The sequence below is a fragment of the Aotus nancymaae genome, unplaced genomic scaffold, assembly GCF_030222135.1.
Source record: "Aotus nancymaae isolate 86718 unplaced genomic scaffold, 86718_ANA_hifiasm-v0.15.2.pri h1tg000022l_1, whole genome shotgun sequence".
Lineage (NCBI taxonomy): Eukaryota > Metazoa > Chordata > Mammalia > Primates > Aotidae > Aotus > Aotus nancymaae.
Genome location: NW_026988435.1, coordinates 48,555,798 through 48,582,429, shown reverse-complemented (window position 1 = coordinate 48,582,429; position 26,632 = coordinate 48,555,798). Strand labels below are relative to the sequence as shown.

General features: G+C 50.3%; 2 protein-coding genes across 13 annotated transcripts in view; both read left to right on the top strand.

Moving 5' to 3' along the window:
- Nucleotides 1-9,720, top strand: part of MCM3AP (minichromosome maintenance complex component 3 associated protein) — a 53,635-nt gene extending 43,915 nt beyond the window's left edge. For all 3 annotated transcript variants that reach the window (XM_064380275.1, XM_064380274.1, XM_064380276.1), the window contains exons 25-29: nt 1,033-1,290; nt 1,816-1,945; nt 3,542-3,748; nt 7,576-7,726; nt 9,427-9,720. In XM_064380275.1, coding sequence (XP_064236345.1) covers nt 1,033-1,290; nt 1,816-1,945; nt 3,542-3,748; nt 7,576-7,726; nt 9,427-9,585 — 905 coding nt within the window. In that variant the 3' untranslated portion in view covers nt 9,586-9,720. The remainder of the gene's footprint in view (nt 1-1,032; nt 1,291-1,815; nt 1,946-3,541; nt 3,749-7,575; nt 7,727-9,426) is intronic.
- Nucleotides 9,721-16,291: 6,571 nt separating this feature from the next.
- LSS (lanosterol synthase) overlaps nt 16,292-26,632 on the top strand; it is a 34,369-nt gene continuing 24,028 nt past the window's right edge. For 2 of the 10 annotated variants that reach the window (XR_010343950.1, XM_064380270.1), the window contains exons 1-8: nt 16,937-17,300; nt 17,422-17,560; nt 20,007-20,115; nt 21,671-21,792; nt 23,587-23,683; nt 24,893-25,028; nt 25,596-25,704; nt 26,057-26,175. Coding sequence is in view for 8 of the 10 variants with exons in the window: in XM_064380270.1 (XP_064236340.1) it covers nt 17,277-17,300; nt 17,422-17,560; nt 20,007-20,115; nt 21,671-21,792; nt 23,587-23,683; nt 24,893-25,028; nt 25,596-25,704; nt 26,057-26,175 (855 nt within the window). In the remaining 2 variants the exon portion in view is untranslated. Of the gene's footprint in view, nt 16,311-16,521; nt 16,606-16,936; nt 17,301-17,421; nt 17,561-18,237; nt 19,023-20,006; nt 20,116-20,145; nt 21,561-21,624; nt 21,793-23,586; nt 23,684-24,892; nt 25,029-25,595; nt 25,705-26,056; nt 26,176-26,632 lie in introns of those variants that run through there. The other 8 variants (XR_010343949.1, XM_064380266.1, XM_064380268.1 and 5 more) reach the window with 7 other exon arrangements.

Genomic DNA, 26,632 nt, shown 5'->3' with positions numbered 1-26,632 from the left:
CGTAGTGACCACCCGGCAGGTGTTGGGCACCAGTGTGAGGGTGCGCATCCACCTTCACTGGGCACATGGGGTGTCCCCACGGTGTGCTTGCCTGCACCTTCCTTTGGGTTCACAGGTCAGAACAAGCTGGGTTTTGTGAAGTGGGGGCTGTTGCCCTTTCCTGACCGACACAGCAGTCCATGGGAGTTCACTCTCCTCAGGAGGAAAGTGGCAGGTGGTACTGGGAGGAACACCAACCCTGATCCTGTCCTGCCTGCCTCACATGGTCCCTGTTTTCAAAACAGACGAGTCAGGGGCAAAGAGCATGGGGACCATGTAGCCCTATCCCCAAGCCACAGCCATGGCACTCAGTGCCGATTTAATGTTACTTCTTTGTCAAAGAAGTCTTGTTCTGTGGCTCTGGCTGTGCCCCTGTTCCTGGCTGAGGTCTCTGAGCTGCTTTGACACAGATCCTATAGGCCATCTGGCTGGCTCAAGCCCAGTGTGGCATGGGGCTGCTCCTTCCCATGCAGACACTGTGAGCAGGGAATGAGCTGCTTATGTGGTGGAAGTCGTGGCATTAGCATAGACACTCCTCCCATTTGGGCCTCAGGTGCCCTTCTAAACTGTGGGGTGTGGTCTGTAGTACCTCTAACCCATGCTCACTGAAGGAACCCAAAGGGAAGCGAACCACTCACCACAAGCCCTTAGTGTTCTGACTAGGTTGGGGTTCACCAAAATAAGCCAAGACAACGTATACCAGACTTACCTGGGTGCCTGTTAAAATACAGATTCCTAGGCACAAGCAGAGTTTCTGGGTATGGTGTGCCTTTGCTATCAACACTGTTTAGGGGGACTGTCTGCATCCCTCACCTAAACCCTGGGAGCAAGCTGCTCTTGCCCTCAACAACTGTGGTTCCGCTGTGTTTAGAAAGCAGACTTCTCAACTTCACAGTTGCCTTCTCCTAAGAAAATAGAGTTAAAAATATTTTCATACACATTTTCACCTGTACTTTGGCCAAACCTGTAACTAATGAGGCACTTTCTCCCCAGCCCCCTGGCTCCCCGTGTGCTCCATGGTTGTGCACTACGCCTCTCAGATCCCCAGCTCGTGCCAGACGCAGCCTGTCCTCCAGTCCCAGGTGGAGAACCTGCTCTGCAGAACCTACCATAGGTGGAAGAGCACGAGCCCCTCCGCAGTCCGTGGGGCAGGCCCCTCCGTCATGGACATCCCATGGGATGATCTCATCGCCTTGTGTATCAACCACAAGCTGAGAGACTGGACACCCCCCCGGCTTCCTGTTACATCAGGTAGTTAGACCTCGGTGCAGTGCGATCAGCGCCTCACAAGACTTTCTGGTACAGTCTCTGCAAAGGACGATGTTTACTTGATATTTCTTTTCTCTCGAGTCCCTACCCTTCTTTTCCTTAGGCCTTCCTCCTTCAAGTCAGTGACTTAGAAACATTGAAAACAAGCTAAGAAGGTTCCAGTAGAGCCTGAACTCACCTCCCTGAAACAGGCTTCCTAGGCTGGCTCTTAGAGAGGATTCTGTGGCTTTTGAGTAGTTCTTACCGGCCCTGCCAGTCTGGATATCAGCCTGTCTGGACTTTGAGTGACGCATGGACACTGGGAGCCTATTTAATTAAAGTATGGAAGTCACATAATAATTAATTGAAGGACTTGCCCTTAAATCAGTGAATTTAAGCACATGCCAAATGGCCACCTGCTGCTCTTTATATATTATTTTTACCTGGTTTCCTTTTTGTTTTTTGAGACAGGGGCTTGCTGTGTTGCCCAGACTTATCTCTTTATCTGTTTTTGTATTGTTTTCTCAGAGGCGCTGAGTGAAGATGGTCAGATATGTGTATATTTTTTTAAAAACCATTTGAAAAAATATGATGTTCCTTTGTCATGGGAACAAGCCAGATTGCAGACACAGAAGGAGCTACAGCTGGGAGACGGACGGTGAGATTCATGTTCAGTATGTTTCTGTTGCTTGCTAAACTGTATTTTTCTTCCAAAGTACACAGAAATTAACATCCTACATGCCAAATCCAGTCCATTGTGAGCAGATTGTGACAAACCCTCAAGGAACAGGTCATTCCCATGCAGTAGAAACTCTTCTAGAGCAAAGTTAGACGCATTTCACTTCATTTATCAGGCAAACCTGACCCTGAAATCAACCTAACCAGGAGAATACAGCTGACATTTCATCTCACTTCCAAATCTGGTTCTAAAGCACAGTACCTAAAAAGTTCACAAGTATGCTTTCTCTCAGGAAAAACAGTAACAGTGAAAATCTATTAATGTAATCTGTTGCCAGAATACAAAAATAAGTGGCCATTGTAGCAGGTGTTGAAATACATTTCTTAAAACTTATACCCATTCCCAATAAAATTGCTTTATTTTGGGTCATTTCTTTAGCTTGAGTAAAAAAAAAAAAGGTCCTAACCTGATAAGGCTACCTAACATAAAACTACCAAAAGGTGGGGGGTGGGTGGGATCATGCTTCTTGGTAGACCATTAGGAACACTGGAGTCAGAACCAGCCTGTTGTCCTGGCTGCTATTCACTATTGTCTTGGAAATTCTGACCAGCACAGGGATGTGGGCTACAAGCACAAACACCGAAAGGAAGGAGAAACTGTCATTTCCAGACACTACGGTTGTCAGTCCAAGATAATCGGCAGTCAAGCCCATAGAACCATTCTGAATTCAGCAAGTTGATCAGATAGACAGACCCACAACATGTAAAAAAAAGAAAAAAAAAGCCTCATTCACAACATACGAGTTTCTCAGGGCCTGCATGTGCAAAGGAAACCTGAGCCATTGAGGTTCAGATTAGGTTGTTTACAGGAGGATACGATGCTGTGAAGGTGTCAGTTCTGGTGTTGATAAGTTCTAAAATTCCTCAGGGTAAGAAAATACTCAACAATTACTAAGAAAGTTTTAAATAAGCCTAACAAGGTTTGCTCAGCCTGGTATCAAAACATAGAAAAAGCTCCAGTACTTAAAACCACGTGGGGAAGCCAGAATAGATGAATGGATCAGAATAAGGAGTCAAGAAACAGAACCATAAGTGACAAAAGTGAAATTAGTGCGGAAAGGACAAACACTGGCATATGTTTAGAGAACAATGTTAGATGCCTTCTCTCATCATTTGTAAACATTACTTCCAAAGCTAAATATAAAAAATAAGGACCTTGCCAATATTAGGGAAAAACAGAATCTGGAACCCTGGGGTGGGAAGGAAAACATGAAGCAGAGAAGCTCCAAAAGCTGCCTCGTGAGAGCAGAAGCTTCCAAGAGGAACAGGCAGTCTCGATGCCTCTGTGCATGAGGGTCACCACGGTGCAGGGGCTGCCTTCCCTCTTTGCCCTACTCCCTGACTTGGGGGAAGCTTGGAAGCAGGCCAGGCCAGCATGAGCTGTCCCAGGAGGGCACGTGTCTAAGGCACCTGTTCTTACATGTTAACGCACATGTGCAGTTTATCTATATGCTTTACGTGATGCTGTAGAGATATTTTCTCTTGACCATAAGCGTTTCAAATCATGTACTTACAGTTTGGGAATAAAGACTTTTCATGCTTCTGCAAACAATTTTCCCATACCATTGCTTCACACGGACGGTAATTGGAAGAGGAGCACAGAGTGTGGTCGAGAGGGGAGGATTCCCAGCACAGAGGATCTGATGCGAGGAGCTTCTGCTGAGGAGCGCCTGACGCAGTGTTTGTCGAGCAGTCTGCTGCTGGAGAAAGAGGAGAACAAGAGGTGAAGTCCATTTCCTTCGAATTCATGTGTCTTGTTTAGTCCACTTTATGCTGGGAGGGGAGACTGGCTATTGCTTGATTGATGATACAAGACAACCAGGATGGAGAAGGGCCGGTGGGTTATTAGCAGCAGTTGTAGTGGTGTGACTGTTTAAAAGCTCTTTGAAGACAGAAGCAGTACAATAGGTAGTATGTTTTTAACTGTTTTATATTGAAGTGAATTTCATTTATTATTTATTATTGAAAGTCAGTGTTAAGTTTTTGTGGGAAATTCATGTGGCTGAGTCTACTCAGAAGATGGTGAGTGCTGAACAGTATGGCTGGCCACAGGCACCCTGCCCTTGGGTGGCTCGTCCCATGCTGTGACTAGGCAGCAGCTGGGCTGCCCCTTCTCTGCATTGCCCACATCCCTCCCTCCCATGCATACCTTTGCTTTCATCCGATGGCCATGTTTACCATTTTACTGAGAAGTAGAACCAGGAATGAGGGACCTTCCACAGCTTATCCTCTGCCTTCCCTTCCCTCCCAGCCACATCCAGCACCCTCCCTGTACCCCCTTCCTAACCCCTCTTGTTGCTAGAAGGGAACCATCCAGCTCTTAGTCAAAGTCAGTCCTTCCCTGGGCTGGGATCTCATCTCCTGCTCTCCCAAGGACATTCATTCCATGGGATCCCTCTTGTGTTACCACCCCTCCCCATCCTAATGGTACCATCAGCAACACACAGGCATGAAACATGCCACATTTCTCCCTATCTTGGGCCCATTTCCCTCTTTAGCCACCACTCCATGTTTCTGCCCTCATAATAGTAAAACTCAGAAACGCTTGTGACACTCACTTCCTCAGCCTTCTTTCCCAGCCTCCTGCAGCCAGCTCAGGGCTGAACATGACCGTGAACTCCAGTCCCTGGCAGCATCCCATACTTGCTCCTCCCCTCCTTGCTCCTAGGATGTCTGCATGTCCCCTCCTACCCTGCTGGTTCCTCCTTATCCCGCAGCTGCCCCCTGGATTCATTCTCTCAACTTCTCCTCTGCATCATCTGTACCTATTCCTCAGAGATTTCATCCAGGTCCATGGATTTTTAAATAACATCAATAGTCTGACAGCTCCAAATTTGTATCTCAAACCTGTGAACTCCAGACTTGAACATCCTACTGCTTCTTTGAAATCTTCATTAGGCATCTGCTGGATGTCTGGTAGCCACTGCAAAGTTAACATATCCCAAATCCAGTTCCTGACTTTCTACTAACCAACCCCTTCCTTTGCTGGTCGTCTCTGTTGATGGCGGCTCCATCCTTCCAGCTGCCTAGATCAGGTGGCTTGGAATCATCCTCTCACATCATCCCACTCACATATCCTGTTGGCTCTATTAAAAATGTATTCACAATTGGACCAGTTGTTACGGCTTCCATGGCTACCACTTGGCTCAAGCCGCTATCATCTTCCTTCTGGATTATTATAGTAGGCTGTCGTTTAGTCTTGGTAGACCTGGTGGGTGCCTTTCAGGTGAGTTAAGATGGAGGTTGGGTCACTTGCTTGCTCACAGCCTCTCGGTGGTTTCCTTCTTTTACTGGAATCAAAGGCAGATTTTACAAGGGTGGCCAGGCCCGGAGTGATCTGTCCCACATTTCCTCTCTGACCTCTGCTCCATCCTTGAACATGGCGAGCAGCTCACAGTTGGGCCTTTGAGTTTGCTGTTCCTTTTGTCTGTGATTATCCAGCCCCTCCATTCTCCCCAGCATCCCCATGGCTGATGTCATACGCACTTCAGATCTCTGCTCAAATGTCTGCTTCTGTTAGGCCCTCCTTGCCCATCCCCGACCTTCCTGTTTCCATGGCCCGGCTTTGTCTTTCTCTTCCTCAGACCGTTTCTCTTGTTATGTGTTCCTTGTCTGTCTCCCCTCACTAAAGGATAAATTGCTTAGGGCAGGGCCTGTTTTGTTTCAGTGCAATATTCCTTGTACCTAGGATGATGCCTAGCGTTTGGAGGAGGCTTGATAAATATGTGTTGGAAGAATGAATGAATGTGTCCAATTTCTAGAATCAGTGTCTATAAGTGGTTTTGGATGAGATCTTTTCTTCTTTCTTTCTTTTTTTTTTTTTTTTAATTAAGAGTCTTGCTCTGTTGCCCAGGCTAGAGTGCAATGGCATAATCTTGGCTTACTACAACCTCCGCCTCCCAGGTTCAAGTGATTCTCCTGCCTTAGCCTCCCAAGTAGCTGGGACTACACGTTCCTGCTACCATGCGTGGCTAATTTTTGTATTTTTAGTAGAGATGGGGTTTCACCGTGTTGGCCAGGCTGGTCTTGAACTCCTGATCCACACGCCTCGTCTTCCTAAAGTGCTGGGATTACAGGCATGAGCCACTGTACCTGGCCAAGATTGTTTTTCTTGAAAAGACTGGTATATGAAAGTAGACAGCTCTGGAGTATGTTAGGTGGCAGTGGGATATTATTTTGAGTTAATTGTAAGTTATAAGCAGCAATCCACACATTTGGAAAATGTCAGAATAATTATAGATGCATAAAACCAAAGTAAATAAAAAGAAGATAAGCCAAACAAGACAATTACAAGTAATGTTAAGTAACACACAGAAGCAGTTGTTTTTGGATTAATGCCACCTTTTTCATTAAATATAAATTGGATTTGTAAATTAAAGGGAAGTTTTTTGTTTGTTTTTTTGAGATGGAGTTTTGCTCTCATGCCCTGGCTGGAGTGCAATGGTACAGTCTTGGCTCACTGCAACCTCCGGCTCCCAGGTTCAAGCAATTCTCCTGCCTCAGCCTCCTGAGTAGCTGGGATTACAGGGACCTGCCATCACACTTGGCTAATTTTTATATTTTTAGTATAGATGGGGCTTCACCATGTTGGTCAGGTTGGTTTCAAACTTCTGACCTCAGGTGATCTGCCTGCCTTGGCTTCCCAATGTGCTGAGATTACAGGCGTGAGCCATCGCGCCCAGCCTAGTTCTTTTTTTAAATTAAGCTTTGTCATAAGAAGTTATGAAATTTTCAATAAGTACATTTCTACTTCTCAGTTGATGTCATCTCTTACATTCTTAGTAAAAAGCAAAGGCTTAAGGCTGGGTGTGGTGGCTTATGCCTATAATCCCAGCACTTTGGGAGGCTGAGGTGGGCAGGTGGCTCATGCTTATGATTCTAGCACTTTGGGAGGTCTAGGTGGGCAGATCACTTGACCACAGGAGTTGGAGACCAGCCTGGCAACACAGCAAAACCTGGTCTCCACAAAAATTAGCTGGGTGTGGTGGTGTGCACCTGTAGTCCCAACTACTTGGGGGGCTGAGGTGGGAGGATCATTTGAGCTTGGGAGGTCAAGGTTGCAGTAAGCCAAGATCGTGACACTGCATTCCAGCCTGGACAACAGAGCAAGACCTTTTCAAAAATAATAATAATAAAATTGGCTGGGCACAGTGGCTCACGCCTGTAATCCCAGCACTTTGGAAGGCTGAGGTGGACAGATCACCTGAGGTCAGGAGTTCAAGACCAGCTTGTGCAATATGGTAAAATCCTATCTCTACTAAAAGTACAAAAAATTAGCTGGGCGTGGCAGCATGTGCCTGTAATCCCAGTTACTCAGGAGGCTAAGGCAGGAGAATCACTTGAACCTGGGAGGCAGAGGTTGCATGGACCCGAGATCACCCCACTGCACTCCAGCCTGGGCAACAGAGTGAGACTCCGTCAGAAAAAATAAATTAATTAATAAAATTAAAAAGAAGAGGCTCAAAAAGTTCTCAAGTATATATAGAAGATTAATGAACAATTGTTAACTTCCTGATGCTCAAATATTTTTATGATCATATATTGTTTCAGGTTTGAAGATCAACTTCAGCAATGGTTGTCTGAAGACTCAGGAGCATTCACGGATTTAACTTCCCTTCCCCTCTATCTTCCTCAGACTCTAGTGTCCATTTCTCACAATATTGAATCTGTGATGAAAATACCTATAACTACTAGCCCACAGGTGAGAAGAAAGTATGTTTGTCATTTACATAAGAATTAAAGATTGAGAGAATGGCTGGGGAAAATTTATCCTATGATGTTGTGATGACCAACAAATTATTAGCTAAAATTAGACCTTTTTTTTAACTTTTATCATATCATTGTTATAGAGACCCAAGTGATTTTGAGTTTCTGCCTATGAAATAAATAATAGAATTGAAATATTCTTAAGAACTGAATAAGACCTGTAGCCGCTGATGTGTAGTTAAGGGCATTAAGGTGATGACAGCAGCTTCTGTCAGAGCAAATTTTGTCTGAGCTTTGGGATTACCCAGAGCTCTCTTCTGAGATTAATTTTTCTATTTTCATTTCTTTTTATATTTTTTTTTGAGATGGAGTTTTGCTCTTATTGCCCAGGCTGGAACGCAATGGTGCGATCTCTGCTCGTGCAACCTCCGTCTCCCGGGTTTAAGTGATTCTCCTGCCTTAGCCTCCTGAGTAGCTGGGATTACAGGCATGTGCCACCACGCCTGGCTTATTTTGTATTTTTAGTAGATGCAGGGTTTCTCCGTGTTGGTCAGGCTGGTCTCGAACTCCCAACCTTAGGTGATCCACCCACCTTGGCCTCCCAAAGTGCTGGGATTACAGGCATGAGCCACGGTGCCCAGCCAATCTGGGATTAGTTTTTCTTGAGGAAAATTAATGAATGAGGAAGGTAAGCTCCCGGAAGTCAATGCCTCACTCAAGGGTATTCCAGTAGTGAGTGGTTAGGGTTGCTTACTCAGAGCCATATCCAACTGGCTCCAAACCCTAAGGTCTTTTTACTTACTTACCATTCTTCCTTCAGTAGTTAAAGATGCAAAAACAGAGTTTTAATCACAGATATGTGCCACCGGACAGGTAAAAACTGTGCTCCCGGACTGGCTTTAGGAAGCTCTTCAGTAGGGGGGAAAAGCAAATTAAAATGACATACTGTTTCCATTTATCAGTTTGGCAGATATTTTTAAAATATTCATACCCTTTGAATTACCAATTCTGACCTAAAGAAATTAGCAGATATTCACTAAAACTAATGTATAAAAATGTTTACTATAGTATTAGTTATACTGTACAAAAGTAGAAAAAGACTAAATATCTGAAGATGGGAGTCTGATTAAACAATTATAATACATTCATGCGATAGAATACTTCACAGCCCTTGACAATGATATTTTCTAAAAATGACTGGCTGGGTGCGGTGGCTCATGCCTGTAATCCCAGCACTTTGGGAGGCTGAGAAGGGAGGATCACTTGAGCCCAGGAGTTTGAGTCCAGCCTGGGCAACATAAAAGAGATCTCATCTCTACAATAAGTAATTAGCCAGGGCATGCCTGTTGTCCCAGCTACTCAGGAGGCTGAGCTGCGACGATCACTTGAACCCAGGAGTTTGAGGCTGCAGTGAGCTATGATTACACCACTGCATTCCAGCCTGGGTGAAAGATGACTGACACTGGAAATCGTTCATGATAGAATACAAAGGCAGACGGTCTATGTGCAGATACCAGCTGATTGTACAAGCTAAATGAGGCTGGAAGGATGTACAATTGGTAATTTTTCCCTCTAAAAAATAAATGACTACTCAGATGAGGTTTCTAACATGATCCAGATCTACCCACTTCACAGAGAATAGGTCGTGGTTTATTGACATCCCAGAACTCTTTAGTTTCTTTTTTATTCAAATAGAATGACACGACAAGGGAGCAACTGCAGCTGTCAGAGGTGACAGGAACATGTCTGACCGAACGGCTAACGCACCTGGAAAGGCTGATCCAGAGTTCAAGGGAAGAGGAAGTTGCCTCTGAGCTCCATCTCTCTGCATTGCTAGATATGGTGGACATTTGAGCAGCCTGACCTGTGGGGAAGGGGGGTCTCTCCAGAAGAGTTTGTTTTTACTCAAAATAATGTTATTCTCAGATGCTTGATGCACTGTTGGAAGTGTGATTGTTAATCATGCAAATAAACCATTTAAATGTCAAAGTCTCCCAGTTTTTCATAATGAAAAGTTGTTGACCTTGTGGGACATCTTCAGTATTCTATTTTCATGACCTCGGCAGACTGTCACCCACCAGCATATGCTCTGAGGCAGTTTGGAGCTTACATTTCCATGTGTAACGGGCGATTCATTCTCTCAGCAAACTTGCAGTCCTTGATGTGTCAGACATCAGTGATGCAGAGATGAATTAAGGCACAGGGCCCCTGCCTGCCAGGCTCACCCAGATTACATCCAGGAGAGTGAGCAGGTGTATCTGTACATAACTCTCAGAGAATGTACACAAGGCATGGGCCTGAACTGGTAGCAGGGAGAAAACAGGATGGAACAGGGTCTGGTTGGGTAGAAGAGAAAGCAGGATTCCTAGAGAGGCGTGCAGGGGTGTGGCTGGGGACAGTGTACTTAAGAAGAGGACATGATGAAAGCTTGGAGGTACCAGTTTGGTTGTGTGGCCAAGTGAGGGGGAACAGGCCAACAGGGTGAGATTGGAGATTGTTGTTGCCTTGTTCTAAGAGCTGTGAGAACCAGTTGTTGAATGTTAGGCAGAGAAAAATGGCATTTGGGGCAGCAATCTTGAGAGGTGGGTGCTGCAGCCATCCAGGTGAAATTCAAAGGGAATAAGCCTGAGCTCGCTAGCAATTGGTGTGAAGAGGGGTTAAATCTGAGCCACATACAGAAAGAAGTATTAATAGACTTGGTGACGTTGAATATGACCACCAATCTTAAACTGGCACTCAGCATCTCCTAACTGTAATCCTCCATCCCCAGACTCAATTTCATGTCTTCTCATTCTCTTCAAACCACCAACATTCTTAGATCATGTCCTTGTTTCACTGAAAAAACAACAGCACTAAGAAGAGAACCTCCTCCACTCCTCCACCAAATCCACCATCCAATCCCTGCTTCCCCAAACACACATTACTCAACTCAGGGATCTTCAGTGATTAACTTCATGTAAAAACTTAAATAATGCTATTTTTTAATCTTGACTTTAGAGATGGTTGACTTCCTACAATGGAAGGAGTTAGCTTCTCTTAACTGTCTTTCCTGCAACGTGTAATCACCCCCACCCTCGACACCCACATTTCCTCTATTAGTCTCCCTAAAGAGTTTAATATAATATTGGCTGAAACCTGCATTCACAGTTTAGTATAACTATGTTTACCATTTGCTGTTGAGCCCTTTATTAGTTTATGACTATATTTCCTTTAGGTATAATTGTTGATTTTTCCTGGAGTTAATAATTGAATTTTTTTTCATTTGATTGGTTTTCTATGCTCCTGTCACTACTTCACTTCCCTAAGTGTAAAGCTCTTCCCAACAAAGTCATGTGCATCAGGCAGTATGCTCCACTTTCTCTTAGAGATGATCCTCTGGGAACCCTGTCTTCCTGCCATAGCTTGGACATTTCCTGGATTCTGAATAATATTTTCCTCTTCCTTGGTTTTCTCTTGATAAAGCCTGTCCTTTAGTAGCCTTCTGAGCTTGAATATCTAAAATGTCTTTATTTCTACTGTAATATTATCAAATATATATTTGGTCTTTGCCTCTGCTTTCTGACATGCAACTCCTAAAATCCTTGGAATCTGCAAAATGTCTTTTTATATGCTAGTAAGATGACTGATGGCTGGCAGCACCTATGTAGTTTCAGGATAGGGACTGGTCATCTGAAAGACCAGAACATGATCTAGAGGGGTTGGAACTTTGAGCCCACCCCCTAAACTCCCAGAGGCTGGGGGAGAGGGACTGAAAGTACGTTGATCATCAGTGGCCAATGATTTAATCCATCATGCCTGTGTAATGAAGCCTCCTAAAAACCCAAAAGGACAGAGTTCAGAGAGCTTGTGGATAGCCAGATGTGTGGGGGCTTCCAGAAAGGTGGACAAGAACATGTCCACATGGCGGGAGAATGGCACACCCCAGCTCCTTGCAGACAGAAGCTCCTGCTCTCGGGACCCTTCTAGACCTCACCGTGTGTATCTTTTCATCTGGCTGTTTATTTGTAGCCTTTATCCTCTGTAATAAACGTGTGTTTCCCTGAGTTCTGTGAACTGCTCTAGCAAATTAAAGCCAAGGAAGGGGTCATGGGAACCCAGAAGGACAGGTAAAACAACCTGGGGCTTGTGATTGACACTGGACGTGGGGCTCAGTCTTGTGGGACGAAGTCCTCAACTTGTGTGATCTGCTGCTATCTCCAGATACACGGTGCAGGACTGAAGCAGATACCTGGCTGGTGTCTGCTGCAGAACTGATTGCTTGCTTGCTGATGGGAAGAAATCCTTTACATCTGGTGTCAAAAGCATGTTGTGAGAGTAAAGAAATGGGTTTTCTTTTTTTTTTTTTTTTGACTTATCCTTATGTTTGATTCATCATTTGAATGGGAATAGAATTTTAGATTGCAAATCATTCCCTTGTGTTTTTGCTTTTTTGTTGCCAGAAATTCTTGAGATCACCTCTATTCCTGGTGGTCTCAAATTTCTCAACAACATTACTTGATATGTTGCCTCCCCACCCCCTCACCAACCCCTGCCCAATTTATTGTGCTTGGTATTTTGTAGTCCTTTTTCCTAGTTTTTATTGCTATTGAACAAATTATCCAAATATAGTAGCTTAAATTTGCGGAGGATTCAGCTGGGCAGCTTTCTCTTGGGATCTCTCATGCAACTGCAGTCAGGTATTGCCTGAGGTTACAGTCATCTGAAGGCTTGACTGGATCAGCTGTCCACGATGGATCACTTGCATGGCTGGAGGTAATGTTGCACTGTTTTCCTCAAATGTCTGGCTCATGCTGATGATGGGGCTCTAAGGAGCTTGTTGGAAACTGTGTCAATGGGTACACAGTCTGACAGCTAATAGGTTTCTGTTTTGCTACTGGGTCATAGTTGCCAGTGTTTGCAGGATGTTTCTTGTGGACCAGCTGCTCCAGAGGAATCCTTCCACTTCTATCTCATGCTATCTGGCTGAGTGGGAGAAGTGAGCCTGGACCCACATGTGTAGACTTTCACTTAATTCCTCTGCTTTCAGTGGCCCTCAGCTATGCCTCATGCCTGAGGTCACATCTACTCTGATTCAACTGCAGGCTTCCTCCACCCAAGAGAGGGGAATCTATGGTCACACTGTTCCTTACAAAAATTTTCCACCAGTTATTCCAATTTCGACACCTTCCTGGTGTTCGCTGGCAGGACTGGTCTCTTTCTTCTTGACTTCACCCACAAATATTAAGTTTCAACTTTGTCTGGCTAAGTCAGTTATAACTTCTTCATCCATTCCCTGCCTCTGTAATTTTGTTGACTTCTCTTGCTTACTGGTGTCTCCTCTCCCATTCTTTGTGGGTTTTTATGTCTTTTATTACTTAAGTGAGTAGGGTTTGGGCAGGAAGTGGAAGTTAATGCCTATGCTCAATCTGCCATGTTTAACTGGAAATTTCTTTTAAAACTGCCATTAGAGTTTTCTCCCCATGTCTCCTGAGATAGCTCGTCAGTCACCAATACATTGCTTTGTTACATCCAATAATACTTCAGTCTTCATTTTGCAATCCCTTCAAAGCCTCAGCAAAGATCACCATATCTTCACTTATATTATGTCTACATATTCTTCTGGTTTTCCTTCTCTCTGTGGCCACTCCTCTATACTGGAAAAGGTTGGTGCCCCAGGGCTCCTGCTGGAATTCTCTTTTTTGTATGTGCATTTCCTAGTTGATCTTGTCCAATCTCATGATTTCAAACACTACCTGAAAGCAGATGACTCCCAAATACCTGTCTCTAGCATTATCTTCTCTCCTGAATGCCAGCCTACTCAGCATTTCACTTGAATATCTAATAAGCATCGCTAGTATAACTTGTCCCTACTTAAACTGAACTTTCCAATCAAACTTTCCCTATTTTAGGCCAGATGTGGTGGCTCATGCCTATAATCCCAACACTTTGGAAGGCTAAAGTGGGAGGACTGCTTGCGGCCAGGAGTTCGAGACCATCCTGGACAATGTAGTAAGACCCATGTCTCTAACAAACTTAAAAATTAGCCAGGTGGCCAGGCGCGGTGGCTCACGCCTGTAATCCCAGCACTTTGGGAGGCCGAAGCGGGTGGATCACGAGGTCAAGAGATCGAGACCATCCTGGTTAGCATGGTGAAACCCTGTCTCTACTAAAAATACAAAAAATTAGCTGGGCATGGTGGCGCGTGCCTGTAATCCCAGCTACTCAGGAGGCTGAGGAAGGAGAATTGCCTGAACCCAGGAGGCGGAGGTTGTGGTGAGCGGAGATCGCGCCATTGCACTCCAGCCTGGGTAACAAGAGCGAAACTCCGTCTCAAAAAAAAAAAAAAATTAGCCAGGTGTGGTGGCACAGGCCTGTAGTCCCAGCGGTTCGGGAGGCTGAGCCCAGAGGATCACTTAAGCCCTGGAGTTTGAGGCTGCAGTGAGCTAATGATTGTGCCACTGCATCCCCACCTGGGTGACAGACTGAGATCCTGTCTCTAAATAAGTAAAAGACACCTTCTCTATTTTAGTAAATGACCAGCACCATATACCCAATTGTTCAGACCAAAATCCTCAGAGCCTTAGAATCTGGCTTAATAATCAAGCTGGATGTGGCAGTATGTAAGCAGATAGAAGCATTGTTTTTTCTCATGACTGCCCCTAGAAGCTTACTTGTGTCAATTCTCAGACGTATTTTACAGTTTTTTCTTTTCTTTTAAATATGAAAAAGGTGGGTTATTTTACTCATAAAAAAGTCCAGTCCACTAAAATATCAAAACTAAAACTCTTTTCCCATTGAAACCTCTTCCCTCACCTAGCTTTGCCAGATTCAGAGTCTGAGATTCCATGCAGGCTGAAGCCCCTTATTCCTCCTCTTCATGTTTCTACATGGAGGGATTTACCTGGAGAAAAACTTTCAGTCTCTTTCTGCTTCCAGAGAAGTGGAGTGACTATTTGGTTGTATTTCAGAGAACAGATAGGGTGGAGTGCGCTCAGGTCCCTCTGAGTGTTCTTTCTGGGGTCTGTGGTTTGACTGGGGCGCGGGGCAGAGGTGTCTTCTAGTCGGCACTCAATTGCATAGAGCTTGATGAGGCAGCTCTATGGCCCAGAGGCTGGGGGATACGTTTTTCTGATTCAGGGGTGATTTCGTAGCCTGACCTCTTGCTTTTTTAAATCTTGCAGATTTAAGCTTTGTCCTTCAAACTAGCTTTTTATTTGTGGCAAGGCTGACATTTTGATATCCACCCATCTTATCGCTGTGTCTTTTTCATTTGTTTCTGAACTGGGATAGGAAGAGTTGAGTATCCTCGATTGTGTAAACCCGCTATTCCACTGCGGGAAGGTGCCTGTGGGTGGTTTTCCTTTTGTCCACTCTCCCTTCCAACTTTCGGGCAGGAATTGAGAGGTGGCTGCAGAGACGCTCATTAGGCTGGGGCAGTAGTGACCGGACGTTAGGGATTCTGTGGGGCAGATGCAGACGCGCTGGGGTCTTCCGGGTCCTTGACCTGACTTCGGGCCCACGGTTGCAGCCTGCAGACGTCGGCCACGTTTCCAGCAGCCACGTTTCCACCCCCCCCCCGACAGCCCTGCTGCGCCCGGCTGTCCCTTCCAAGCGCGGTCACCTCCTTCTGCTGCTCAGGTTTTCACCTTCAGTTTCTCCTGGGGTCCCCCCGAACTCCAGCGGCCCCGTGAGCTCTCCCGCGCTTGGCCCCGGCCGACGACGCAGCCCTTCCCCGCCCGGGGCTCCAGGGCTTCTGGCCCCTCGGCCTCACCACGACGCACACACGCCCCGGGCGAAGACCGCGCCGGTCTCGGCTTCCCAGGGACGCCCGGCGGCGCCCTCCGCTCCTCCCCGCCCTCCGCCGGGTCTCGCCCTGGCGCCTCCTGCCCGCGCCCACTTCACCTCAGGGCGGCCTCCCACCCCCACCCCGGGCCCTGGCGTCCCGGCAAATCCTGCGGCGCAAGAGCGACTCCCTGCCACCTGACCTCCGCACCGTCCCTCGCTCGAGCCTCGCTCCCCACATCGTCCTTCCCTCTGACCTCCGGCGGGACCCTCCTGACCCGACCCTCAGAGATACCCTCACCTCAGAGCGCGGCGCACCGGGCTAAGCTCCCGGGACACGCTGCCCCTGAAGGCGCGCGAGAGGCCCCGCCCCCTGCCGCCAGTCCCACCCACCTTCCCCGCCCCACGCCCCACCCACCGGCCCGCCCCACGCCCCCCCACTAGCCCCACCCACGCCCCCCCACCGGCCCCGCCCCTCCGCCCCCGCCAACAGGGCCCCACCCACCTCTCCCCGCCCCGTCGGCTCCACCCACCACCCCGCCCCCCCCGCCCCACCCACTAGCCCTGCCCCTCATGCCCCGCCCCACTCCGCGTGGGGCGCCGCGCGCTCAGCCACTGTCGTCGCCTGGCACACCCCGGGCGCACGCTCGCGGGGCTCTGATTGGTTGCGCGGGCATCGGCCCACCTGGGCCTGAGCGTCGGCCGAGGCCGGCGCCTGCGTAGTGCGCGTGAGGGAGGCGGGGCCGGGCGGCGTGTCCGGGAGCGGGCGGCGTGTGGCGTGCGGCGTAGAGCTCGGCCGCGGCGATGGCGGACGGCACGTGAGTCCCCGCGCCCCGGGCCCCTGGCGAATGCGGGGTGGTCCTGGGTGCTGAGGAGAGCGCGCCGCGGGCAGTGGGCCGGCGGCCGGGGGGGCGGGGCCGGGGTCGCTGATGGCCGGTGGCCCTCAGGTGTCTGCGGCGCCGAGGGGGCCCCTACAAGACCGAGCCCGCCACTGACCTCGGGCGCTGGCGGCTCAGCTGCGAGATGGGCCGGCAGACGTGGACCTACCTGCAGGACGAGCGCGCCGGCCGCGGGCAGACCGGCCTGGAGGCCCACGCCCTGGGGCTGGACACCGTAAGTGGCTTCCGCGGAGCGTCCGCGAGCGCTGGGACCCCCGCGGGGCGCTGAGCGGGGAGCCGCGAGGAGCTGGTTTCTCTCGGAAGGGTGGGTGCTGCGAGCGCCCGGGAGAGCTGCGAGCGCGGCCCCTTCGTCTCCATGCCACGCACAGGACACGCCTGATGTTTTTTAGCATCTTATTTTGAGATAATTTCTGACTTACAAAGACACTTGTAACTTTTTTTTTTTTTTTTTTTGAAGACGGGGTTTCACCATGTTGGTCAGGCCGGTCTTGAACTCCCGACCTGAGGTGATCCGCCCGCTTTGGCCTCCAAAGTGCTTGGATTACAGGCGTGAGCCACCGCGCCCGGCCGTAATTTTGTTTTTATGCACAAAAAGTTTTTGGACCCAGTGTCTTAGTTGCGTGCGTTGTAAGAGATTTGGCTGGTCTCCGCCAAGCCCTGGCCGCCGTGGGAGAGGCTGTGCCATCCTTTGGGCCCTTTCTGAGAGGCTCGAGTCCAGGACCCAGGGGGCATCCGTGCCCCGCCCCACCCTTTGGTGCCTGGTTTATACAGACATCTTGGAGAAGTTGTGAAGAATCCGTGACTGGAAAGTGAAGCAATGAAAATGTGGAACTGTCCTTTTACTTTGCCGAGATGTGACACGCGCATCAGAGTTTCATACTTTTGATGGAAACAGCTGAAACTTTTGCAGTAATTTAGATTCACTATTTTGACTTGGGCTGTGTGTGAGGAGGGCTCCTCTGGCCGGGCAGCAGGACCCTCAGCTCGCTCTCTCTCTCTCTCTTTTTTTTTTTTTTTGGTCTCTTTACAGAAGAATTACTTTAAGGACTTGCCCAAAGCCCACACCGCCTGCGAGGGGGCTCTGAACGGGATGACGTTTTACATGGGGCTGCAGGCTGAGGATGGGCACTGGACGGGTGATTACGGTGGCCCACTTTTCCTCCTGCCAGGTAGGAGTGTGCTGCCCCAGCCCGAGGGTGCGGCCACCCTGGGTCATCCTTGGGATCCTGGCCCAGCCTGGTCTAGGGTTTTGATGAAGAGGTGAAAATCCGGGAGCTTACATAGGAAAGGACTAGCAAACTCTGCCCCGTGTCAAAGTCCACGTGCTGTCGGTGCTAGGGGATCAGCTAGCCTTGGCCATGTAGGATGACAGGCCCTCTGATAAGGGAAGCAAGTGGTTCTCTAGGGGTCTGTTGCCTTGAGGGAGGAGGAAGCTGGGCTTTGAAGTCTCAGCACAGAGTGGGATGGGCATTCCAGGTGGAAGGCCCAGCCTATGCCAAGGGGCTGTAGGTGGGCCGAGTGGTGGGTGGGAAGCTGATAACTGCTGTGAACTTATCTTGAGCTATTGCAGGGGAGCTCATGCAGGGGAGCTTCAGGTTCAGACCAGTGAGTAGGAGGGGGATAGCAGTTGGACTGCCTGGGTACTGAACTGCTTTGGCTACACGAGACTATTTTGCATCCTGGGAGTGTTTCTTCACAGAAATCCTCAGCCTTGTAAAATGGGAAATTCCCTACGCAATAGGACCTTCTCCCTAGGACTTGTGATCACATTGTTTCACTGACGTGAGTTCCTACATAAGTAGGGTTTCTTTCCGTGATAGCTCATTGATACGTCGTTTTCTTTACCACGCTGTCGATTTAAAGTTCTTATATACCTTCGTCGCCTTTCTTTTTAAAACATCTCTTAGCTGTGTCTATCCATTTACTCATCCAAATTGCCTTTATCCTGATTCTGTCCCAGAATAAAACCTGTTGGGACTTTGAATGAAGTTGCATCGGGCTTACGTGTTAGTTTGGGAAGAGTTGGCCTTTAATGTTAAAAATGGTTCCATGGTGTTTACTGCAGTCCAAGCCCTCCTCAAGGCCTGCTCTTCTTTTAGTCCTTAGAATAAGCCTAATGGGATCCATTAGGAAACCGAGGCATATTTATTCCAGGCCACCAGACTAGCAAGACGAGCACTGGGATTCCATCTCTGCTTTGACTCCCAGCCCTGCTGCCACCTGGACTGTACAGCACTGAGTTTTTCTGTCCTGGGATTTGAGGGTCTGTCGTTAGGGGAAGTTGAGGTGCTCTTTCTTCCCTTGGCTCATGGTAAGACGATGACATAGAGTTGGTCAGGAGATGAGTCAGCCTCACTTTGCCTCTGTAGCCTCATCTGTGACTGGATTGGAATCAGGTTTGGTTATGTGCAGTGTCAGGCACGCTGTGGTGTTTGGTCAGTTGGGTTACTGTGTTGTTTTGTTCTTGCTGCTTTGGCTCTGGGCTGAGCTTGCTGGGACCCTTCCTGTGGGCTGGCTGTGAGTTGGGTCTTTTCTTCCTTCTTTCTGGACTTTGGAAAATGCTCCTGGAGTCCACGATCCTGTGTAGACAGCTCCCGTCGAGTGTGCCTGTGTGGCACTGGCAGCACTGTGGTGAGCACTGAAAGGGCTCTGACCTAGCCCCACCATTTACTGGCTGTGCCTCAGTTTCCTTGCCTGTAAGATCAGGAAGATGCTGGCTCTGCAGACCGGCTCTGCTCCTGTCTGCACATTTCCCTGTCCTAACAGCATCATAACTGATAGGAAGAGACAGGCGTGTTTTGGGATAGCTCATTTTATGTGAACCCGTGCAGTGTTTCTCAGCCCATCTCTCCTTCCAGGGCATGTCTGTATGCTTTGTCCACTAGGGCTTCTGATGCTCTAAGCCAGAGTCAGGCATTCATTCCATGGCACATGTGGCTGGGGTCTGCCCTGAGACCTGCCCCATGCCAGGCTCTGGGGGCGCATGGCTGATGGAACCAAGCATGGGGAGTGGAGGTGGAGGGTGGCCTGTGAGCACCGTGCCTGAGAGGACCAGGCTGGGGACGGAGGTTCTTAGTAGATAATATTTATTGTCGCTCCCTCCCCCCTGACATTTGCAAAGCGGCATATGCTTATAAAAAATCTATGAAACAGGAAAATATGAATAAGCAAGTAGGTATCACCCCATCCAAGGGTGAGCAGTTCTGTATTTTTTTCCCAGCAGATGTTAAAGCAAGACCAACACTCTCCCCTCATGGAGGGTCCACTGATCTAAAGTGCTGGTTCCTTCTGGACCTTCGGGGCACTTGGGGGAGGCCTTCCTGAGGTGCTGTGCAGTGTTTGGTGTTTCTCTGACCCAGAGGGTCATGCGAGCCAGGCGTGGCTGAGTGGGCTCTGCAGGCCCTAGGCAGGGAGCATCGCCTGTGCTGTGGCTGACGTCTTCTCTGGCCCTGTGCCCAAAGTGCCTGTTGGCCTGGGAGGAATTGCCTTTCCAGGGGTGTTTTTATGGGAAGTAGGTAGCTCCCTGTTGGAGTGGGGTACTCAGGAGGAAAGGGGCCTGGTCTTAGCAGCGATGCCCACCTCCCCAAAGCGAGGAACATCTCTCCTGCCACACAGGCCTCCTGATCACTTGCCACGTGGCACGCATCCCTCTGCCAGCCGGATACAGAGAAGAGATTGCGCGGTATCTGCGGTCAGTGCAGCTACCCGACGGCGGCTGGGGCCTGTGAGTGTGCCTGCCCCGGTGTCACTGCACACGCACGTGTGCGTTCTCATGTGGGAGATGCTTGGGTTTCCAGGCAGCTGCCAGGGGGGTAGGAGGATGGCAGCTATGGGCCTGGGGTGGGTTGGGGAGAGCCTAGCAGGACGGGAGTGGGCTGAGGCTGTGCAGGTGGGGCCTTGGCGTCATAGTTATTCCTATATATGGTCATAAAGAATCCCATAGCTATTCACATTAATCATAAATATACGTATAGACAACCGTGTAATCTTTAATCTCACTAATAAGTCTCAGGTCAAGAAGTACGGAACCGAAGTGGTGTTGGGAAAGAGGTGACCCTAAGGTAGATACTCTAAGCCCTCTGTCACGCCCGCATAAGGGCTGCTGGAGGACGCCTCGGCCGTGCGGCAGTGCCAGCGCTGGGAAAGTGCCTGCTGTTTAGCCAGCTAGGGACGGAGACGTCCAAGATGGCCGAGACGTCGCCTTCCTCGGGGGAGTGAGGAGAAAACTCCACTTCTCCAAGCTCCTGTGGTAGGCCTGGCGGCTGTCAGGGAGGCCCGCAGACGTCCGGGGGACTTAATTGTCTCTGTGTGACGCTGTGCCTCAGCGGTCACGTTCCACGTCTACTTTCACGTTCTGCGTCAGCACCTGGTTCTTCTCTTTCTTCTCAGATAAGAATTAGTAATAGTAAAATAAATTTTAATGTCCTTGATATTCTTGACAAGTGTGAAAAAAGTGCTGATGCCTTAGGTTTTCTCCTCGCCTCGGCTTCTTGAAAATCCTGAGCCCCTGTCTCCAAGACATGTGACTTACCTGACCCTGTCACTGACCACCGTTGCCTCAGCCTTTCTACCCTGCTTCCTGCTTAGTACTCAGTAAAAGTCAGTGTCCAGGCCCTCGGGGGCACCGCCGGTCTCCGAGATTTGGTAGCGGTGGACCCCTGGCCCAAACTCTCTTTTCTCTATCTCTGTGTCTTGTGTCTTTATTTCCACAGTCTCTTGTCTTCACACCTGTAGAGAAGGACTACTTCATGACCTGAGACTTACTAGTAAAATTAGAGATGATATGATTGTATATATGTATATGTTTATGATTGCATGTAAATAGTTATGTGATTATGATTATATATAGGAATAACTATGTAACTATATCTCTAATTCTTTTCTAATTCAGTATTTATATGAAAACTGACTGAGGCCTCAGACTCTTGCCTCAGCTCTTGCAGGGCTTCCCCACACGGACTCTGGGCTGGCAGCAGGTGGAGGCAGCTGGACAGCTTTCCTGCAGCGTGGCACACACTGGGAGCAGAGCCGTAGCCCAGAGTGGACCGCCCTCGGGAAGGTGTCGAGCAGGCGGGCTAGGTGGATGGAGCGGGGCTCGGGTGGCGTGGGAGGTGCATGAACTGGAGAGCGGCCGCTCAGGTGTCTCCTGTGTTGGCGTGTTATGTCAGGGTAAGGGATGTTGGCATTCTTAGTTTGCTGAGGAAACTCCAGAAAGTTTTGCTTTATTTCTTAGAAGTAAGGACAGATACCAGTTTCCCACCTGTGCTCTGCTCCCGTAGGCACATTGAGGATAAGTCCACTGTGTTTGGGACTGCACTCAACTATGTCTGTCTCAGAATTCTGGGTGTTGGGCCTGATGATCCTGACGTGGTACGCGCCCGGAACCTTCTTCACAAGAAAGGTATGCCCCGTGCAGCACGTGCTGGGTCAAGGGATCATGTCAGCTCTATAACGAGCTCTCACAAACGAGATATAGAAAGGTGCACCTCCAGATGAAACAGTGGGCAAAACACATCAACAGGGAATTTGTCAAAGCAGAAATAGGCAGAAACTGTTTAACCGATGCATAATTTCTTAAAAAGCAAATTGAGAGCCAGGTACAGTGGCTCATGCCTGTAATTCCAGCACTTTGGGAGACTAAGGTGAGCCTAGGAGTTTGAGGCCAGCCTGGGCAACATAGTGAGACCCTGTCTTTACAAAAACAATAAGATATTAGCCAGGTGTGATGGTATGCACCTGTGGTCCCAGCTACTTGTAGGCTAATAAGGCAGGAGGATCACTTGAGCCCAGGAGTTCTGGGTTGCAGTGAGCTGATTGTACCACTGCACTCCAGCCTGGGTGGCAGAGTGAGACCGTGTCTCTTAAAAAAAAAAAAAAGCAAAGCAAATTAAGACAACCAGGTAATTATTTGTTTCCTGAATTGACCAAGACTTAAACGAAACACATTAATATGTTGCTTGAGGAAGAACACAGGAAGCCACCTTCTGGGGGCAGCCTGGCTGCAGGCGGGGGCAGCCGTGCAGCTTGCACCTGTCAAGCCTGGCCTGGCTACCTCTCCTCTTGCCTGTCGGCCCTGACGGTGATTTCAGCCGAGGGAATCCATGGCTCCTGCTGCTCCAAGAAAGTCTAGCTCATGTTGTGGCTCTGCAGAGCCTGGCCTGGTTTTTGCCCCCGGCCTTTCCCAGACCTTCCGTAGCCCATCATGCCTGCCTGCTCTCTGCTGCATGCACAGGGGTGACCTGTGAGCTCCTCAAAGGTCCTTACTACACCAGGGCTCACCATGCACTGGAGCCTCTTACCTTCCACTCCCGCCCCGGTGGCTCACACTTGCAGTGTTACTTCTTCAAGGGCCCCTTCCTGACCTGCCGTGCCAGGTGGAGTGTCCTGTAATGCATTCCCATGAGATCCTGCCTCCTTCCTTCATGGGCTTGTCACTCTTGTCATCAGTTCACTGTCAGCCTTTGGTGTCTTCGATGCTGTGTTCCCAAGGCTGCTGACTGGTTCCCCGCCACAGTCCTGGCGCCTGCCTGGTGTAGGAATGTGCTCAGGCTGCACTTCAGCAGCTTCGTGGGTGTTGCTGGCTTTTGCATACCCTTTGGGGTTTGGAGCAGGGACTCCTCAGCAGTATGTTTAGACAGCGTGGCTGTGCCGGAACTGAGTGCTGCTGGAAGTGGCTCTGGCACGTGGGGCCAGTGTGCCGGAGCTGCTCTGGAGTCTGGGGCTTGTCATTGTTCCCGTGCAGGACCAGTCTGCCAAGTGGACATGACAGACTGGGGCAGCTCAGGCTTGGCTCAGAGTGCGAGGCCGAGTGTGTGCTCTGACTGCCGCTCATCGCCTTCTCCAGGCATGTGTGCACCTGGGCCCCTCGCTCGCCTGAGCACTGAGGTGTCCCTGGACCTTCCAGGTGGCTGTCTTCATGTGCTCCTTCCTGGGGCCAGGGGTTGGAAACACCTCTCCTGGGGCTGGAAACACTCCCAGGAAAGCCACTGGTTTCACCTAGGGGCCGTGCGTCCAGGGCATTTCTGAGCACTCTGGAACCTGCTTCTCACATGGGCTTGCAAGATCGCATGAGGCTGCCCTTGGCTCATGGAGAGGGGCACGCTTGACTCCTGGAGGGCGAAGCTTCCCAGCTACAGACAGCGTGGGCTCTGCTGACAAGAAGCAGATGACACGGGCCTATTCTCTTTCCTCTCAGGTGGTGCTGTGGCCATCCCCTCCTGGGGGAAGTTCTGGCTGGCTGTCCTGAATGTTTACAGCTGGGAAGGCCTCAATACCCTGTTCCCAGAGATGTGGTATGCCTGCTGTTGGCTTGGTCGTCGGGTGGCTGCTGCTTCCCTGAAGAGTAGAGTGACAGGGACAGTGGTCAGGTGCAGGCTGTTAGACAGAGAGGGGTGGTGGTTCTGTGGGTGGGTGCAGTTAGGCTCCCGGCGGGGTCCTTGATCGAGCTGAGTCCTACAGGGATACAGAAAGGGGGTTCCCAGCTTGGCAGGAAGGAGGCTGTGCTGTGGATGGGGGTACCCTGAGTCAGGCTGCAGGCAGGGCTGGGTGGCTTGCATCTTGTGGGAAACTGAGCATCTGTAGAAGTAGAAGGAGCTCTCCCTCCTGCAGCCTGCGCAGGGGCGTCCCGTGCTGCTGTTGCTGACCTTGTCTCCTTTGCTGCGGAATGTGAAACGTGTCCCAGCGTCACACCTCACCTGCGGACCCAGTGTGCTTGCCTTTAAAAGATCAGTGTTTGTTTTTCTAAACAGAACCAAATGCTTTTAAATACCCAGCAAAGCCAACATTAATTTCTTATTATCTAGTGTCTTTTTTTTTTTTTTTTGTGACAGAGTCTCGCTCTGTCACTCAGGCTGGAGTGCAGTGGCATCATCTCAGGTCACTGCAACCTCTGGCTCCTGGGTTCAAGTGATTCTCCTGCCTCAGCCTCCCAACTAGCTCGGACTACAGCCATGCGCCATCGTGCCCAGCTAATTTTTGTATTTTTATTGGAGACAGGGTTTCACCATGTTGGCCAGGATGGTCTTGATCTCTTGATCTCGTGATCCACCCACCTCAGCCTCTCAAAGTGCTAGGATTGCCTAGCCTAAAAGTAAACTTTAAATTTTGGAATAGTTTCCAATTTCTGGAAAAGTTGCAAAGAGAGCCAAGAGTATTCGCTGGGGCCCTCACCCCATATTCCCCTTGTTGATGTTTTACGTTGCCAAGGTATGTTTGTTGCAGCTAAGAAACCCACAGACAATCCTAAGCATTTAGGAGCTCCCTCACCTGGCTGTAGGGTACAAAATGCTAACTGAACCAGGAGGTGCAGCTCCCTGGGGAGAGCACCGATGGCTCGACTGTCCCCCTCAGCAGCACGGTTGAGAAATGCCGCAGGTGCACTGATGCGGTGGGGAACAGCCACCCACCTGTGTCCGTGCTTGGAAGGGCCCAAGGTGTGGATCCTGGGGGAGTGGCAGGCTTCAGTCTTGCGGGTCTCCCAGTGACTCCTGCTGTTGCCCCAGGCTGTTTCCTGACTGGGCACCGGCACACCCCTCCACACTGTGGTGCCACTGCCGGCAGGTCTACCTGCCCATGAGCTACTGCTACGCTGTTCGGCTGAGTGCCACGGAGGACCCGCTCATCCAGAGCCTCCGCCAGGTAGGACCTCATCAGGGAACAAAGCGAAGGCTTCTGGGGCTGGGACCCATAGGGCCTGGGGCTCCTGGAATCTCACCACACCTGTCCGCTCACCTGGGGGCCCTGTGGAACCGAGAGCCCTGTGAGCACAGTGGGCCTCCACCTTCCTCCAAGCTCTGCCCAGAGGGGACTCGTGCTATGGGACAGGCAGCAGCCGTTGCCCGGGGTTCTTAGGGGGACATCCAGGACTCAAGAGATGCAGGAGGCAGATGTACACTGTGTCCTCAGGAAGCAGGCCCTGAGGCGGGGTTTGAGGTGCAGGATGTCTATCAGGCCTGCCCTGGGGAAGGAGGAGGGGCAGAGGGAGGAAATGAGCTTCTGCGTAGGCCTGGGGCTCATGGAGTTGGGGAACTCCACAGAGTGGTCCGCACATAGCCACAATGGCCAGGCCTTCATGTACCCTCAGGGTCAATTGCTGGAGGGCCCCCCGACACACACCCAGGAAGGGGCTGGTCCAGGGCCCTGAGGGTGGGTGGTGGGAGACTGCCCCTCCCGGTTTGAGCCAGGCTAGCCAGCTGCCCCCACCAGGAGCTCTATGTGGAGGACTTCGCCAGCATCAACTGGCAGGCGCAGAGGAACAACGTGGCCCCAGATGAGCTGTATACACCGCACAGCTGGCTGCTCCACGTGGTATATGGTGAGTGCCTCCTGAGGGGCTGGCAGGGCAGCCCGTGGTCGGGCTGTCCCACTCATTCATGAACTCATCCCCTGCCAGTGGCACTGGGCCATCTTTGTGCCAGGCCCCAGGAGGCGGGCCCTTCCACCCTGAGAACCGGCAGGGCTGACTTCCAGTCTCAGGAGCCCATCCCGAGCAAGGGTGTGTGTAGGAGGTGTGGGGTGCCCCTCCTGGGCAGGGAAGGAGGAGCTCAGCAACCAAGTCTGGCAGTGGGGATGGGGAACCCTGGGGAAGGGCAAGTCCAGGTGTGCGGGGCTCCAGGCGGAGGCCAGGGTCCTGGTGCCTGGCGTCCACTGACCCCTGTCCCCTGCAGCGTTCCTCAACCTGTACGAGAGCCACCACAGTGTCCGCCTGCGGGAGCAGGCCGTGCAGCGGCTGTATGAGCACATCGCGGCTGACGACCGATTCACCAAGAGCATCAGCATCGGCCCGGTCAGTGCCTCCGCCGGCCTCCGGCTGCAGCCGCTGGGGGTTGGGGTCCAGAGTAAAGTCCATGAGCTGGGAGTAGGGTCTCCTGGAGCCTAGTGCACCGCCATTTGGGAGGTGGCCCTCAGATCCCACAGGCGTTTGAGGACTTCTGTCCTGGTTCCCTGCATGCCCAGCTCAGCGAAGCCGCCCCCCTACACTCGACCCTCCCTCCTGTTCTCCAGTTGCTCTTGTCCTGGGGGGTGCCCGGTCCTCTCCTGGAGGCCCTTCCTGAGATCTTTCTGGCCAGCTGGGAGGGGCGTTTTTTTCTCACTTGGTTCCTTCCGAATTCCCCTCCCCAAATAGTTGATTATTTGTCCTTCTCCCAGGGGGTTTAGAGATGCCCAGGGTGGGTGGGAGTAGCAGGGTCCTTGGGTTCCACTCCTGATTCCTCCTGCCTAACCAGGGACTCGGACCTCTCTCT